This window comes from Anomaloglossus baeobatrachus, chromosome 1 (genome assembly GCF_048569485.1).
Source record: "Anomaloglossus baeobatrachus isolate aAnoBae1 chromosome 1, aAnoBae1.hap1, whole genome shotgun sequence".
NCBI lineage: Eukaryota > Metazoa > Chordata > Amphibia > Anura > Aromobatidae > Anomaloglossus > Anomaloglossus baeobatrachus.
This window is the reverse complement of record NC_134353.1, coordinates 937,125,282-937,141,266: the sequence shown is the minus strand read 5'-3', so window position 1 is coordinate 937,141,266 and position 15,985 is coordinate 937,125,282. Positions and strand designations below refer to the sequence as shown.

Here is a 15,985-nt window from a genome sequence, read left to right as displayed (position 1 = left end):
AAAAGTTTGGGCACCCCTACTAATGTTAACCTTTTTTTTTTTATAACAATTTGGGTTTTTGCAGCAGCTATTTCAGTTTCATATATCTAATAACTGATGGACTCAGTAATATTTCTGGATTGAAATGAGGTTTATTGTACTAACAGAATATGTGCAATCCGCATTTAAACAAAATTTGACAGGTGCAAAAGTATGGGCACCCTTATCAATTTCTTGATTTGAACACTCCTAACTACTTTTTACTGACTTACTAAAGCACTAAAATGGTTTTGTAACCTCATTGAGCTTTGACCTTCATAGGCAGGTGTATCCAATCATGAGAAAAGGTATTTAAGGTGGCCACTTGCAAGTTGTTCTCCTATTTGAATCTCCTATGAAGAGTGGCATCATGGGCTCCTCAAAACAACTCTCAAATGATCTGAAAACAAAGATTATTCAACATAGTTGTTCAGGGGAAGGACAAAACGTTGTCTCAGAGATTTAAACTGTCAGTTTCCACTGTGAGGAACATAGTAAGGAAATGGAAGAACACAGGTACAGTTCTTGTTAAGCCCAGAAGTGGCAGGCCAAGAAAAATATCAGAAAGGCAGAGAAGAAGAATAGTGAGAACAGTCAGGGGCAATCCACAGACCACCTCCAAAGACCTGCAGCATCATCTTGCTGCAGATGGTGTCAATGTGCATCGGTCAACAATACAGCGCACGTTGCACAAGGAAAAGCTGTATGGGAGAGTGATGCGAAAGAAGCCGTTTCTTCAAACACGCCACAAACAGTCGCCTGAGGTATGCAAAAGCACATTTGGACAAGCCAGTGACATTTTGGAAGAAGGTCCTGTGGACTGATGAAACAAAGATTGAGTTGTTTGGTCATACAAAAAGGCGTTATGCATGGAGGCAAAAAAACACGGTATTCCGAGAAAAGCACTTGCTACCCACAGTAAAATTTGGTGGAGGTTCCATCATGCTTTGGGGCTGTGTGGCCAATGCCGGCACCGGGAATCTTGTTACAGTTGAGGGTCGCATGAATTCAACTCAATATCAGCAGATTCTTGACAATAATGTGCAAGAATCAGTGACGAAGTTGAAGTTACTCAGGGGATGGATATTTCAGCAAGACAATGATCCAAAACACCACTCCAAATCTACTCAGGCATTCATGCAGAGGAACAATTCCAATGTTCTGGAATGGCCATCCCAGTCCCCAGACCTAAATATCATTGAACATCTGTGGGATGATGTGAAGCGGCTGTCCATGCTCGGCGACCATCAAACTTAACTGAACTGGAAATGTTTTGTAAACAGGAATGGTCAAATATACCTTCATCCAGGATCCAGGAACTCATTAAAAGCTACAGGAAGCCACTAGAGGCTGTGATTTTTGCAAAAGGAGGATCTACAAAATATTAATGTTACTTTTATGTTGAGGTGCCCATACTTTTGCATCGGTCAAATTTTGTTTAAATGCGGACTGCACATTTTCTGTTAGTACAATAAACCTCATTTCAATCCAGAAATATTACTCAGTCCATCAGTTATTAGATATATGAAACTGAAATAGCTGTTGCAAAAACCCAAATTGTTATAATGAAAAAAGGTTAACATTAATAGGGGTGCCCAAACTTTTTCATATGACTGTAGATAGGTAGACACACACAGGGTTTGGAGAATTATGTTGATGTTCTAGAATGTGATATGACTATATTTGAATAAATGTTGAGTTTTTGGTTCAAGAATAAATGTAAATTGCTGTTTATGGGGGGGGGGGGAATAAGACATCCCCTGAAAATAAGCCCTAGCCCTCAGAACAAAAAAATTCATATAAGACCCTGTCTTATTTTTGGAGTAACATAGTAGTACCATAGAAAATTTTATAGTTCTGGTCTCGCCATCACAGACTTTTGACGTGACCCCTGGACAAGAGTCCTGCAAATCATTTTGCTCAATCTAAGTATTACCCCTTTTGTACATGAAAAACACTTTTTCTTTAATTACATTTCCATTTTCTGAGAGCCATAAGTTTGTCTAACCACCTAGCTGCTGCAGTTGCTATTGACTGTGACATCTAAGGGGTTCACGTTTCAATCCAGGCCATTACGCCTTAACTTCGGCAATCAGTTACAGCTTAGGTCTTTGGATGATCAAACAGATGCAGCTCAGGTACAATTGCTAATAAGACTTTGCCTAATTCCTTTTGCAATTTATGGCTCCAGACTTCAGAGTTAGGACGACCTTACAGATAGAAGAGAATAAAGCAGAACTGGATTAATGCCCTTTTTTCCACTGACAAGATGGTGGGGTGGTCGGCTGGAAGTTGACATCACCCCCAATAAGTATTTGTTATATAGACTCCCTTTGATAGAATACCAATAAGTGATATAAATGATATTGATATTATTTTTTACTCCGCAGGACTCGATATTGATCCTTCCGATCTTCCCGACCAGATGAGCTTTTCCGATTGGGCCGAAGTGAAGAAGCAATTTGCCGTAAAGTTTTTGGAGAAGACGCAGGAGCAGTGGTGTCAGATCTTCGATGGCACAGACGCCTGCGTGACGCCGGTCTTATCCTTTGACGATGTCACAATCCACCCGCACAATAAAGAGCGAGGATCTTTCTTCACTAACGATGAAGGGGATGTGAGTCCGCGGCCGGCTCCGCTGCTCTCCAGGACCCCCGCAGCGCCTTCCTCCAGCAGGGATCCTTTCATCGGGGAGCATACACATGAAGTGTTAGCAGAATCCGGCTTTAGTGCTAAAGAAATTTCTGATCTTCAATCTTCTGGAATAATTTCACATCCTAACCCGAAATCTCAGCTCTAACCTCAAACACGCGGAAGACACGAGCAGCCGTGTCATCTATAAGTAATAACTAACTCATTACTGTTGATTTGTATTGAAAAAAAAAACCTATAAAACAATCTATATTTGACAAATGGGACTTTATTAAAATCAGTATTTTTTATATCTCGTTTCTTTTTTCTGTACTTTTTTGTATTGTGTTATTTAGGAGCACACAAAGCTCATGTCACCCATGTTGCTGCTGCTTTCTGGTATTTTATTTCACACCAGATTTGGATTCACAGATAGGTCCTCCTGTGTAACGTCTTCCATGCTTCGTCTGAATATGTACTACCTTGAGACAGGAAGGCAGGAATCCCTCATGTCTGTGTGTGCCGTGTATTGGAAACCTCATAGCAGCTGGTCTCCACCCACCAGCTCAGTGTTACTCGCCTCTCCTAACTCTAGCACCGGGCCTAGCTGCCTTCTAATATGGCAGCTCCTTCTGCACTGGTTCTAACCAGGTTACTTTCCTAATCTGGTGTCACGAACAGCCGGGGGAGTCACTCAGACATTCCTCCGCTTGGTCACGACCCTGTAATGAAACCACACCTCGCAGCCCCATCCTGACGTCTCTAATATGTCGGGGCCATGCGAGACTACCTTGTCACTTCCGCCAACACGCAACGTTCCACGCCCCCAAGTGGTACGTAAGGTCTGCTTAGCACAATCCAGCATTGACACCTCCTGTCCCCGCAGGCACGGGGAGTGGAACCAAGTATGCCATGCAACCTCCGGTGCGGCACTCAGCTTTAGCACAACCCCGACAGGCCAACAGGAACTTTCCACTAGTCCTAGTGGAACAGAATTCTGCGGGTCCGGTACAATGCGGTAGACTGCCAACAGGTCCTCGTTAGATATAGGCCTGGTCTGTTAGCAGGACTATATTATTATTATTATTTATTATTATAGCGCCATTTATTCCATGGCGCTTTACAAGTGAAAGAGTGTATACGTACAACAATCTTTAACAATACAAAACAGACTGATATAGGAGGAGAGAGGACCCTGCCCGTGAGGGCTCACAGTCTACAGGGGATGGGTCAGGGTACAGGAGGAGAGAGGACCCTGCCCGTGAGGGCTCACAGTCTACAGGGGATGGGTGATGGTACAGGAGGAGAGAGGACCCTGCCCGCGAGGGCTCACAGTCTACTGGGAATGGGTGATGGTACAATAGTACTATATCAGGCCAGATACCAGCCCAGGTAGTGTGTAAAACTAAGCCGAACTCACAGACATGGGATTCGGGATCAAGATAAAAGAAACAGAACATGTTTAAATTTTATATTTAATCGCCTTAAGGGTACACTAGATACTATGTATACAAGATGGATTCACAGAATATTTATCAGAAGTGCAGTTACAGATAAGATATGGATTATAAACAGATATGCAGATGGGTCAATTACCTTATTCCTTATGAATATGAATGGTGGCTTGCACAGGGGGGCGCTGTGGAGCCACAAGTTTCCTGGGACTTCTCCCATGTGTATCGCATAAGACCACCCCAGAGAATAACAACACAAGATGTCTGCTCTGCGGTTATAAATATGGCCACATTCCATGTCCCCTCCCACCTGAGACCTCAGATTGGCCTGGCCTTCTACTTATCCAGGGAAATATAGATTTTCAGTTTTCTTCATAACTGCGCCCCTGAGCGTCTTACATGGAAGATATGACCATTATATTTCTCTTTATTCCATAAACAGGAAATATGATATGTCTGTGGTCTACCTTCGAGGAGTTATTAATTATTGAGGGCTGCACACATCTTACAATTTAGCGGAAATTTGTAAGACGTGCATCAGGATGTCAGGTATCTGAAGATGTGCCTATCTTATTTGTGGGAGCAACATAGAGACTGGAGAGCACTTGTAAATCTTCGCCTCCATCCGGAGTTGGACAATTCACTCCGCAGGGGGTGTGCTGGCTCAGGAACTGTCCTAATTGAATTTGTCACCTCCACCAGTGGCTGATCTCTGGCGCTGCAGGGGGTTGGGTGGATGTACAGGGAGAGCTGAGTGATATGTATGAATGTCATAATTCTCATAATAATCCTCAGAATGTCCTCACACCTGGCAAACATCTCTGACATCATCACCCAAGGCCTTCCTTTCAAGGCCCGCCTCAGCAGATGCCAGCTTTGTGTGTAGTACTGTGTGTACCTGAGCTTAGTTCTAAGCCTGTTACCACGTGTTTATCAAGAATTAACTTCACCTTTGTGAACGTTCTGCTCGATGCATCGCCATTCAGCAAGGCTAGTTTGGTGGTGGGTCAACAATGAAAATATCCTTGAAGGGTCTCATAAACCTCCATGTGATGGTAATCTGCTGCTAGGTACTGGGATAAAATCCTTGGAGCTTTTGTCAGGCCTCACGCTGGTGCAGTAGTCCTGAGTTTCTCCTCTTGCAGGACAATGTTAACCTTATGTGGTCCGTGTGTGTAGGCATTCTCAGCTTAATGCCAGTCATCGCCTCTCATGTTCCCTAGGCCTGATTCCAATTGAGAACCTTGGGGACAGTAGGTATCATTGCATAAAACGTCACCAAGTAGCACCAAAGATTGCTAGGGGACACTGAATGTTCTGATCCAGGTCTGGGAGCAGATAATCAAGGACATCATCCGTCATCTCATCAGGATCATGGTCAGGGTCATCATTCTGTCTTTGGAGGGCTGTGGAGGATCATACTGTGTTGGCGGTGCTATGGGGTCCATCATATATTGTTGAGGATCTGTGGGGGTCATCCTTCTGTGTTTTAGGGCTGTAAGGGGATCATACTCTGTTCGGAGTGCTATGAGGTCCATCATATATTGTTGGGGATCTGTGGGGAGGTCATCATTCTGTTTTTAATGGCTGTTGGGGATGATACTGTATTGGGGTGCTATGGGGTCCATCACATTGTGTTGGGGGCCTGTGGGGGTCATCATTTTGTGTTTGGGGGATTGTGAGGGATCATACTGTTATGATCCAGGCCAGTATCTGCCGCTATGGGATCTACCAGCTCCGGCCTGGTCATGTTAGGAGTCAATATCTCCCTGCCTCTATCTGGTTTCCGGGACGCTATATCTGGGTGCTGCATCTCTGGTTCAGCGCCAGTGATAGTCTATGTCTTATAGTGTGTATTGCTGGGTTTGTTGAGGTACCCAATCTGTCCTGCCGTGCACCCTCTCCTGCCTAATCTGTGTCTGTCTGTTCTCCCCAGCCCTGGCCCGCTTGTCATACCTTTGTAGTTTGGACTTCCTAGTACTTGACTTACTTTCCTGTCCCTGACTTGGCTCTGTCTCTCCCTTCGTCTTTCTCTATTACCGTTTGGCTCCTGACCCTTTTGCTTGCTTCTGACTCTGAGTTCTCAGCCCTCGTACATTGATTTGACTTGCTGTTGCTGACTCGGCTCTCTGGCTACTCTGCTGCCACCTTGTTGTGACTTTGCTGTACTACTTCAGGCCACATCTTAGTGCAGTGTGACATACTGTGTTGGGGGAGCTATGGGGTCCATCACATTGTGTTGGGGTCCTTTGGGGGCGGTCATCATTCTGTATTTGAGGGCTGAGGAGGATCATACTGTGTTGGGGTGCTATGGAGTCCATAATATATTGTTGGGGATTTGTGGGGGTTATCATTCAATGTTTGAGGGCTGTGAGGGATCATACTGTGCAGGAGGACCAGAGGAATCATCATACTGTGCATACTGTGTGGGCCATCATAATGTGTTGTGGCTATAGGGGATCATACTGTGAGGGTCATCATTCTGTGTATAGTGTGCTGTGGTGAATCATACTGTGTGGGTATCATCATTCTGTGTGTGGGATCACACATTTTGGGGGGTATTAGGGTCATCATACTGTGTATGTTGGCCATGGGGTCCAAGATACTATGTGGGGGGCTGTTGACCATCATACTGTTTTGGGGGAGCTGGTAATCATAGTATAAGAGCTGAATAACAGGAGCAGTATGATTTACTATTTTTTAGAAACTATGAAAATTTGTGATGTTGATCTGCTCAATATTAGATAATAAAATTGGTTTGGTCGTCCGCAACAGTCCTGGTCACTCATTTGGCCCCTCAGGAAAATTAATTTCCCTCCCCTGATAATACAGTAAAGTGCTAATGAGCAGTAAAAAAAAAAATCTGTGCTACCGATATAGCAAACGTCAAATGGACAAATGACACATTATTACTAGATGCATTTGTTCGGTGCACACTACCTCTACAGTGTGTCCACCCATATCCTGTCCACCACCATTAACTTGAGAACGGCGGCAGCTATAGGTATAGAAGTGGTGTCTAGGTATAGTAAAGTAGCCATGCGCTACGCAATGAAACCACCTATAGCGCCACCTGGTGGAAAACAACGGAGTTAGCAACGGAACAAGATAGAGAAAAAAAGTGAATTAAAAAATTGTAGGGCATCATCAATTCAATGTGAATCGACACCTTGCATACAGAAATGCTATGATATGAAACCCATGACCCCCAAAACATTGAATGCTGGTCACGCATAAGGCGCTCATTTAACTTTGATGCTCAAAGTGGCCCCCGTCAGCTGCAATGCACATCTGGCCTCTGCACAGCATACTGTATCTGCTGCACGTTGTGCAATATGATAGGTGACACATTTGCACAAGCATCTGTGATACGCCGTCGTAGGTCCTGAAATGTTGGTGGAGGGGTCACATACACCTGCTGTTTGATGTGACCTCACAGAAAGAAGTCCAATGGACTCAGGTCAAGTGAGCGTGGAGGCCACTCCACACAGCCACCATAACCAATGACTTGTAGGAAGGTCTCCATGAGGTATCGCTTCACGTCCGCAGCCTTGTGAGTTTTACACGTTCTAATCATAGCATTTCTGTATGCAAGGTGTCGATTCGTATTGAATTGATGATTCCCTACAATTTTGTAATTCACTTTTTTTCTCTATCTCGTTCCGTTTTTGAGATAAAAATGCTAACTCCTTTGTTTCCCACCAGGTGGCGCTATAGGCGGTTTCATTGTGTAGCGCATGGCTACTTTACTATACCTAGACACCACTTCTATGCCTATAGTTGCCGCCATTCTCAAGTTAATGGCGGTGGACAGGATATGGGTGGACACACATATTGTGCTGTAGGACAAAGTCATTTTTATCATTAATTCATCAATCAGGTTTTGTGATTCAATCTTGTCTCAGGTGAAGATCATACAGAAGTCTTGGAAAAGGGTAAACATAGTAGACGCAGCAGAGCCAGGTTTGTCATTTAGTACCACTCATCGTAATGTCAAGATGTGTCTGTAATATGTAAGACCACGGCATTATCTCACATTAGGATCCCCAGAGGTTTCGAGAACAGGGTTCTCCAGCAGGGGTGCGCATGCTCGGCTCTTGCTCCATTAATTTTCTATGGGACTGCCGGAGAACACAGAGTAGAGCACTCCACTATTTCTGGCAATAAATGGAGAAGAGGTCGAGCATACACATCTCTGCTACATTCAAGACAAGGTTCTGTATATCCTGAAGACTTACAATAAAGAGTCTCATTCTCAAGATCATGATCAGTAAGTTACCCCCCTTCCTATGTGTAAACAGGTTACATGGATGCAACAGCGCAGAGAAGGGTGACTCAGTCGTAAGTTAAACAACAGATAGTGCCTTGAGTATGAGATTAGGGAATGGCATAGGTGATGCTAAATAAAGGATTATATTACAATCAGAAATATAGCGATACGGATATACAGAGTATAAACACAATGTTGTTAACACGTTATCACTTCTACTACTAAATACCGGTCACCATCAATGTTATCTTATCCCCTATTCCCTCTACCAGCGGAGCTTCAGTGTCACTGTGTTTTCTATCACTGTCATCAATTATCTAAAGAGTGAAAAACAGCACATAGGCCCTAACGGGAGATGCATCATAACTCGTTAGGTCGCAAGTCCGAATTAGTGGGTAGCTTCCCTCACTTATCACACCTTCCTTCACATGCTGAAGTATGGCCCCAGTCCCCACTTAGTACAGTATGCTTGGACAAGAAGCAATGGTTCACAAAGACGGTCATCCAATATACAGATTGTCTTTTGGGTCTGGTCCGGGATCTTCCTCTGGAACGGGACATGGTCCTTCTCTGAAATGGGACATGGTCTTCTTCTGGAAAGAAACATGGTCTTCATTTGGAAGGGGTAATGGTTTTTCTCTGGAACGGGACACTGTCTTCCTCTGGAACGGGACACTGTTTTCCTCTGGAACAGAAAACGGTCTTCTTCTGGAGCTGGTACCACAGAGGTCTTCTCCTGGACCTCTGGCTATAAGCCCGTCTCACTACTCATGCGAACTTCTTGATACAAGTTCTGACACCAACTCTGCCCCTCGAGGAAACACACACTTCACTCTATAGTTCCTTCTTGTCTTCTCTTGCCAGCAGATGGTGATGTTCTCTTGCAGACACTGTAAGATGTATAACTGAATGTGTCTTCTGCTTCATATACGTCATTACATTTGTACAGGGGATGCTTTTCAGTTCTTGGAACATCCATTTAACTCAATGCAGAGCTAAAGTGGCCAAAGACAAGCTCAGCTCGGCTACAGCTTTCTGTATCTTTATGAGAAGTTTTGACATCTGTACTATTCATGTGACATCTAGTTGGATACAGACACAAGTTTTGTTAATTAGTGGTGAGAATATCCTTGCTGGAGCAGAACTTTTTACTTGCTGACATTGTGGGGGCAGAATTTTATATGTACTGTATATATCACAATCATCAGTCAGCTAGCTATAAGGCAGAAGGAACGAGAGTGGGAATAGAGAAGTGCCAAAAACAAGAACATTAGGATGGAGAGCGGGTACGGCAAAGAGAGATATTTCTTACAGAGGGGCGCTCAGGGAAATTTAGAAAAGGCTGAGTAACAGTATTCATTAGTTCTGGTCTGACCACCAGGAACCTTATTTCTGAAGGCCCCGATGGCCCAATTAGATGTGCTGTTTTGGTTTTCTAGAAATTGGCAATTGACTGTATCATTTCTCTTTGGACTCTAAGGTTGTTTTGGGTGTTGGGATAGCATAGGGGATGCACTGGACAAATCCTGGAGAAGTCGGCTTTAAGGAAGGAAACAAGAAGGTTTTGCCGTGAATTGAAAATAGAGACTGGTGTAAGGTTTGGGATATATGGAACATTTGGCTTCTTAGGACCCTCACTCACAACACTCAACAATCACCACCACCCCGAATCCTGGCCTGATAGAACCATTAGACTTTTGAAGGACTTTGTTCCACCTCCTTCACAACATTCAACATATCACTTGGCTTGTGTAGAATGTACCTTTATCCACGTTATTGATACCATTTATACTCTAATTTTTTTTTGGGGGGGGGGTCTCATGTAGTCTAATGGAGGAGGGGGAGACATTGGAGAAGATATAAAAAGAAAGAACAAAACTAAACAAGCTATTCATCAAATGTCCCAGGTCCAGTGCCGAACACTCCATCTTCCTCCTGTCTCGGCCAATACTTTCTGCTCTACTTTGCAATGCTCTCCTGAGAGGATACGCTCTCAGGGCTCATTAGCCTGTTCAGGAAGATCGCTGCCTGAGTATTCAGGTAGTTGGCATTCTTGAGGAGACTTGAAACTTCTTCACTGCCTTAATCCCTGTAACAACCTCAGATCTGCTGTTCGCTGGGATGAGCGAGCGTGCTCCCACTGCTCGATACTCGATCAAGCATCGTGGTGCCCAGACAAGTTCATTACTCAATCGAATATTGTGGGTGCTCAAGCGTCATGATCGAGCCCCTGCTCTGCATGTTTTGTGGTTGTTAGACAGCCAATCAACATGCAGTAATAGCCTGCCATACACTTTAATGCCGTTGCCATGTTGGCTAATGGCATTACTGTCATTGGCCAGCCACATCACGTCATCGGGTCTTATATGAGAGCTGGGGGTGCGATGCTTGACACACTGTCTTCTGGAAGCAGTTCAGGGAGAGTTGATATAGGAGTGACACCTAAGATTAGAGTTGGTCTATAGGCAGGGTTCTACACTTGCACCTCGCCTTTCATGTGGCACTAAAGTGTTTTTAGCCTTATTTATTCTAATAAAGAAATTTAAAAAAAAAAAATGGCATGGGGTCCCCTTATTTTTTATCACTAGCCAAGTTAAAGCAGACAGCTACAGGCTGGTATTACCAGGCTTTGATGGCCCATGGTTATTTGGCCCTTCCCAGTTTAAAAATAGAAGCTCACAGCTGTCCCAGAATTGGCGCATCCATTAGGTGCACCAATTGTGGAGCTTTACCCAGCTCTTCCTGATGACTCTGGTGTGGGAGCAATCAGGGTAAATTTTTGGGATTGATGTCAGCGCATCTATTCTGATACGCCAATTCTGGGGTGGCTAAGGACTGCTATTTTTATGCCAGCAAAAGAGCCAATATCCATGGGTGTACAAAACCTGATAATACCAGCCCACAGCTGTCTGCTTTACTTTAATTGATGATCAAAAACAGGGGCCATTTTTAAAATGTATTTATTAGGTAAAACCAGGCATCTAATAGATGCCTCTCTATTACTAACTCCAGAGCTAGATGCCAGCTGACTATTCACAGCTGACATCAACCCCCAAAAATATTACCTCCATTGCCACCGCACCAGGACAATCAGGATGTGTCGGGAAGAATCGCCATAATTCTGCATATAATGGATGCGCCAATTCTGTGGCAGCTGTGGGTTGCTATTTTTAGGCTGAGAAGAGCCAAATAACCAGGGACCTTCACAGCCTGATAATACCAGCTGTCTGCTTTACCTTAACTAGTTATCAAAAATAGGGGGGACCCTATGCCTTTTTTTATGTTTTTTTTTACTTCCTAGTAGCGATCTGGGAATCGGAGATGTCTTCCCCATGCTGTTCCTATTCCATTGGAACCCTGTTTCTATCTATATTAGTGATTTTCCTGCCCCCCCAGCCCTCCTAAGGTGGGTTTGTGTTCCTTATTGACTTCCATCATACTCGTTGTTCGAATCGAACTTGTATGAGCATCGGACCATCTCGATTCCAGTAACGAGCACCCGGGAAGTTTAGTGCTTGCTCATCACTATCTGGGAACTCTGTTATGTATCTGGTCAGTATTGCCATGGACTTTGTGAAAATGTAGCTTACACGTTTCTGCATTAGACTCTGTGACAAACTCAGTTCTATTATATTACTGAATCAACGATGCTGTAGCACTGCTACTTCAGCACTGGACTCTGGTAAATTCATCTTTGCTATAGTGCCAAGTCAAACTCCTTTGTCATGTGTCTCTTTTATATGGTCAAAACTTTAATTTTTTTTTTATACTGTGTATGTGTGGCGCTCCTGCGGCTTCAGGCGCCACAGGGTACTGCACCTCAGCAGTATTTATCTTGGATACGAAGGAGGTCATCGCCAGTAAACCACCACAACACATACAACACATTACACGGGAGGTCTGTCACTGGGACTGGGCCAGGGTAGGAGCCAGGGGTGGCCATCATGAGGTATGGGACCTCTTGCCCACTACCGTGGTTTTCCAAAAATAAGACACTGTCTTATATTCCCCCCCCCCCCCCAAAAAAGGACTAGGTCTTATTTTTGGAGGAGGTCTTATTCTTGGAGAAACACGGTTAGAGGGTAAGTTTACCCACCAAAAAAGCAGACCCCCACTTCCCAGGAGACTCATACTTACCAGACCTGGACGTCTGCGTGGCTCTCAGGTCCTCCCTGTGATCTCCAGTGGGTGCTGCACACCGTCCTCCCTGCTACTGGCTGACACACACACACACACACAGCAGATCACTGACACACACACACACATACGTGCACACACACACACACACACACACACACATACACACACACACTCATTCATCACATCCAGTGTTAAACAATGCTTCCGGCCGCAGGGAATGATGGGAGGAAGTCACGTGTGTCCGCAGGTCCTGTAAGCAAGCATTTTGGAGCTGGTGTGGAGGAAGCACGGCACTCCAAAGGCGGTGTGACATCAGTGAGTAAAAAACTTTAACTGCACCCTCTGTGTCGTCCCATCACTGCCGGCGCTCTCATCATCGCGCCCCTGCCCCATAGGCGACTACTACTCCCAACATCCTCCCTGGGGCCTGAGCTCTGCCTGTGGAGAGCTGTACCATCTGAGCTGCGATATCATCCGCTCCGGAGAGAAGACCTCCCACAGTGGCGGCTCCCATCATAGCACAGGTGGCATCATGAATAACTACTCCCATCATCCCTATCTTTATTGACACCGCCGGGGTCACAGAGCCGGGCCAGGCCGCTGTGACATCCCAAACCTGCACCGGCCCGGTGACGAGTAATCCCCAAGGCCCCGTGGGCGCGTCATATGCTGTGACCCAGCAAGATATGCCTAAAGGAGAATGTCCGGCGCCTTGGATATTTGGAATTTTACCGTTGTCCATGTGATGTAAATTTTTTCACATTTCTTCCTCCTGACGCCGTTCTGCTGCTGCAGCTCCCATGGTTCTGTCCGATTCTCCCTGACGCGGGGTCATCTGTCTCTGTCTTTGAGGATCTATCTCACTAGGGCAGCGGAAAAATAGAGAATCGTTATTTCGCAGCCAAACTGGACCCTTGCTGATTTATACGGAGGAGCTCCTGCAGTTTTTTGTACTCTGGCTCCTGCTATATACCCATACAGTATACATTATACACACATGCCTATAAGACATGTGTATAGCACGCACGGCCGGTCTTTGAAACCTTCATTATCCTATAATTACGCATCTTATCTCTGCTCTTAGCGAAAGCCTTTGTGATGTGGAGCCGCTCCGAGGTCTTCGCCGCCATTTACAAGCCTCGGCGTCTTTTATCAGCGGAGCAAATTGCAGTTTTCCGCATACTCTTATCTGGAGCTTTGTGAATTTTTCATGCAGTTTGCAGCTGAATCTGAGCAGCGGGTCATGCAGAAGACATATAACGAGAGGAGAACGAACGAGAAGAAACCAAGTCATATCCAGTAGAGATTTCCAAAGGCAAAAGGGGGGGGAATGTTAGAAAAGAAGGCTCGACTCGAATGTAACATATCTGTAGAACACCATCATTATAAAGTAGATTCTCAGCCGTGCGATCAACATTTCACATCTTTTTCATGTTTTGATAAAAGTTTCTTCTAACTGATCCTTACACTGAAATAAGATTGTATTACTTGCAGACAGTGCAAAAATTCTCTCCCACAAAGAAAGAAAACTAACTAGCTAGGGCCATCTATCGGAGATAGCTACCCAATTTTCTTTACAGACTGCTGTTTGGGGTTTTTACCTATCTATGGGGATAGCAGTAAACCAGGGCTCCTAAACTGACCCTCAGGCTTGGGGGCCCTATGCTATCCCTAGTATCAGGGATACACTTAAAGGTGGGAATGTCTGAGTCCCCTTCCTGGCCCTGCTCCTGAGCAGCCCATATCTGATACCCCCTCCACCAGGGGGAACAGGGACAGATGTGTGAGTAATCCCACAAAAATAGACAGACAGGGGAATCCAAACCTCTGTCAAACAGAGGCATAAGGCAATAAGAGATTATGAGGGAAAACAAGAGCAGGGAGGCAACAAAAAAAGTGTAAATTCTACAAACACTCCAGGTAAAAAGCTACATTTTTCAGGTAGTCTGGGACACCCCAACTCCCAGATTAACACAGTATAACCTATAGCTGGCACAGGTGGAAGATTTCATCCAGCATAAATGAGAGGAGCAGATCTGATTGGCTTCTACACAACATGTGATCAAAGGAGCTTAACAAACAGACTTGCAGAGGTTAACTCTTGCTAGCCTGAATATGACTGAGCACGCAGCAGGTTGACACCCGAGTCTGGCTGTGTTGATCAGAGACACACCAGAGAAAACATCAGTCAGCAAAGTTCTGACTTTCTGAATGAGATGTCCCTGATACGGCTTTTGTAGGTCTGACTCTCTTTAAAGAGGCCAGCCGAATATGAATTACATTGGCAAAGTAAAATCATTCTGGAAGAAATAAAATCTGTCACCCTTGTAACCCACCAAACTGCATCAATGGACATCTCATCGGCCCATCAAAATCTGCTTTGCCTTGATATAAGCAAGTTCCATGAAATAGCTGCCTATATATAAAAACCTGTCTCTTTAACCTTTAACCCCTTAACAAGCGCAGGCAGTAATATTACATCCGGTCATGCGGTCATAGTCTAATCCCCTCCAGCTGCTGCTGGCAGGGATCCGTGCACATGTCAGCTGATTTGTACAGCTGACATGTGTGCCTCGCAGGCACGAGTGGAACTGCGTTCCACCTGAGCCATTTAAATCCCCAGTGCGGTAAATCTATACTCACCGGGCTCCATCGGCATTGCAGTGACATGATCACTGTGAGTCGATGGTTATCATGATAGCACAGGGTCATGTGATGACTCCTGTAGCTCACATGACTCACTTCCTGTTTCACCGGGCCGGCTCCTGCCAGTGACAAGAGGTGAGTGTTTCTGCTGATCTCAGCTGTTTAGCTGTGATTAACAGAAAAAAATGAGCGATCAGACTACATATCCTTATAGCCTCCTAGGGGGACTAGTAAAATAAAAAAAAGTTAAAAAAAAGTTTTAATAAATTAAAAAAAAACAAAAAAAAAAAACTTATAAATTTAAATCACCCCCCTTTTTGCACCATTGAAAATTAAAGGGTTAAAAAAATAAAAAATATACACGTTTGGTATCGCCATGTTCAGAAATGCCCGATCTATCAAAATATAAAATCAATTAATCTGATTGGTAAACGGCGTAGCAGCAAACAAATCCAAACGCCAAATTATATTTTTTGATCGCCACAAATTTTTCGCAAAATGAAATAACAGGCGATCAAAAAGTTGCATCTTCCCAAAAATGGTACTGCTAAAAATGTCAGCTCAAGACGCAAAAAAAAACCCATCACTGAGCCATAGATCCCCAAAAATTAGAATGCTATGGGTTGCGAAAAATGGCGCAAAAAGTGTACCACTTTTTTGGACAAACTTCAAAAATGTTTATAACCCCTTAGATAAAAGTAAACCTATACATGTTTGGTGTCTACGAACTTGTACCGACCTGAGGCATCACACCGACACATCAGTTTTATCATATAGTGAACACAGTGAATAAAATTTAGAACAAACAGAGCAGTGTATATGGACT

At 44.4% G+C, this 15,985-nt stretch overlaps 1 protein-coding gene across 1 annotated transcript in view; it reads left to right on the top strand.

Moving 5' to 3' along the window:
* The window catches only part of AMACR (alpha-methylacyl-CoA racemase), a 53,025-nt gene extending 50,065 nt beyond the window's left edge, over nt 1-2,960 (top strand). The window contains exon 6 of the mRNA XM_075343519.1: nt 2,409-2,960. Within this exon, the coding sequence (XP_075199634.1) occupies nt 2,409-2,818 (410 nt within the window). The 3' untranslated portion in view covers nt 2,819-2,960. The remainder of the gene's footprint in view (nt 1-2,408) is intronic.
* Nucleotides 2,961-15,985: the final 13,025 nt, after the last annotated feature.